The sequence below is a fragment of the Triticum dicoccoides genome, unplaced genomic scaffold, assembly GCF_002162155.2.
Source record: "Triticum dicoccoides isolate Atlit2015 ecotype Zavitan unplaced genomic scaffold, WEW_v2.0 scaffold151744, whole genome shotgun sequence".
In the NCBI taxonomy this organism is placed as follows: Eukaryota; Viridiplantae; Streptophyta; class Magnoliopsida; order Poales; family Poaceae; genus Triticum; species Triticum dicoccoides.
This window is the reverse complement of record NW_021208179.1, coordinates 1-2,415: the sequence shown is the minus strand read 5'-3', so window position 1 is coordinate 2,415 and position 2,415 is coordinate 1. Positions and strand designations below refer to the sequence as shown.

At 50.2% G+C, this 2,415-nt stretch overlaps 1 protein-coding gene across 1 annotated transcript; it reads left to right on the top strand.

Moving 5' to 3' along the window:
* Positions 1 to 46: 46 nt before the first annotated feature.
* LOC119344057 (RING-H2 finger protein ATL32-like) lies at positions 47 to 706 on the top strand (the record flags this gene model as incomplete). The annotated part of the gene is made up of 1 exon (XM_037614691.1): positions 47 to 706. A coding segment is annotated over one exon (439 nt), but the record flags the coding sequence as incomplete, so codon positions are not given.
* Between the last annotated feature and the right edge of the window lie 1,709 nt (positions 707 to 2,415).

Sequence of the window (2,415 nt, the reverse complement as noted above, 5' to 3'; positions counted from 1 at the left end):
TGCTCCTCGCCGTCGTCAGCCCCGCCAGGGCCTGCGCCATCACCAGCCTCCTCGTCCTCCTGTTCGGCCTCGTCGCCTTGCTCGCGCCCGCGCGCGGCACCGTCCCGGCGCACAGAAATGGGAGCGGACTCGGCCAGCGGCTGCCCGCGCCAACTGTGCGGCTGGTGCGCCGGTGCACGTGCGGGCTGACGGACGCGGCGATCGGCGCGCTGCCGACGTTCGCGTACGACAACAAGGGCGACGAGCCGCGCGCGAGCTGCCAGCTGCTGTGCGCGGTGTGCCTGGAGGACGTGCAGGGCGGCGAGATGGTGCGGCAGCTGCCGCCGTGCAGGCACCTGTTCCACGTGGACTGCATCGACATGTGGCTGCACACCCACCGGACGTGCCCGCTCTGCCGCTGCGAGCTCTCGCCGCGGAAGGTCGCCGCGAAAGCCGTTGCCGCGGCCGCCACGGGGTCATCGGCCCAGGCGTTGCCACCGGTGTGAAACCGATTCATACTACTGCTGCTGTTGCTGTAGCGACATTCCTTCCTTCCTTTCCGGGAATTCGAATTACCCACACGGCAACTAATCCAATGTAGTAGAGAAAGAAGATGATTCAGGATTGTTACCATTTTCACGCCAGATGCTTAGTACTGTTGGCGTACGTGCAGTTTATTTGGTGTATTGAGTGAGACAAAAATGAAACGATCTGGCAGAGATTCTATTAGGTGGTGGTCAATCCGGTCGTTGGAACTTAGCAGACGCGAGGGGATAAGCTTGGCACAGCGACGCTGATCACTCCCCGACTTGAGATAATCGGCAAAATCTATCCGATGGAGACTCGTACCAAAATCGTACGGCGGGGCAGTGTCTCGCACGCCTGGAATTTGCCCAAGCAGGCATGCGTGTAGCGGGATCGCGTAAGGCCGGCGCGGCGCACCCACGTCGAGAGCGTGACAACAAGGTAAGGGCAATCTCCTAAAAGGGCCGTGGTATTTGTCCGCAGACGCTTACGTGTCGCCGAAGTCGGCCCTCTATCCCTGACATCAAACGGCCGGACACATTTCAAAATAAATGTGAAAGTGTCTGCGACACTTTCTTCCGATCATCACGAAGGCAGTTGTAGGAGTAAAAAAATACTCCCTCCGTTCTAAAATTCTTATCTTAGATTTGTTTAAATACGAATGTATCAAGTCATATTTTAGTATTAGATACATCCGTGTCTAGACAAATGTAAGACAAAATTTTTGAGATGGAGGGAGTATGTCATACTGTTTTTTCAGTTCAAGCCAGAGCCTGTTGAGAAAAAAAGGCTAGTACAGGTAATACTTGTTTTTAAAGTACTTACGCAAAATATATGTCATACTGTTTTGTTCTAGATGATTTTGATGAATTTTACAACCTTCTTTCCAGTCGTATACCCCAAGAAATGGTCTGCTTTCATGGGGTTTATTTAATCCAAGAAAGAACTGTGAGTAGTAGCGAACCAGACATGAAAACTTTCAGAGAACTACGAAAACTCCGGTCAGCTTTCTCAGGATCTTGTGACCCAGTTCGAGGGCTCTATTGACTAAGGTAATGATATATCTATGTGATTTATCCTGTTAAAACTTTAAGTGTTCACTTAGGGGTGAGTGCAACCAGTGACTGAATTTAGACTACGAACTAGAGTAGGACAATAAAGTCAGGAGCAGGATGGAGAACACATGGGACATTGAGGACTAAATGGTCAACACTTAAATCTTGCCGTACATTCAGTTCCAAGTAGTCTGATACATAGATGGAGAGGTGAGTGCTGATTTGGGATTGATTTTGGTAATTATATATTTTCCGTGATGACTGTCATTTTGTTGTCCTACATGTGCTATTTTTTTTGAAACAAAGCAAAATACTTGCCATTTTCATTGAATAAGGAGAAGGTTTTAGAGTCGAGGCCAGCGGCCGAGTTACAATCCTCACTCTCGCGGCATTACATTACACAAGTATTTTGCCCCGGCACGGCACCATCATGAGGCTTCCTCTTTGATTCGAGCAACAAGCACACCCACTGGAATTGCGTTGTTACGGAACACACATGCATTTCGCTCTTTCCATATTTCCCAAGAAATCAGTAGCATAATGGAAGTCAGCGCCCTTCGTGGTCGTGAGGTCCCATAAGCATTGGCGCGCCACCACTCCTTGACCGAAGTCAAACCACCCCAGTTCGCTGGGTGTACATCTTGTAAACCGAGCCATGATTTAATCAGTCCCCACACACGGATGGTGTAGCGGCATTGAAAAAGAAGGTGTGCCGCCGATTCCGGAGTTTGCTTGCAAAAGGACAAAGATTACAATTTGGCCAACCCCTTCGCTGAAGCCTGTCAGCCGTCCAAACTCTGTTGTTGATGACCAACCAAGCAAAAAAATTGCATTTGGGAGGAGCCCAGTTCTGCCA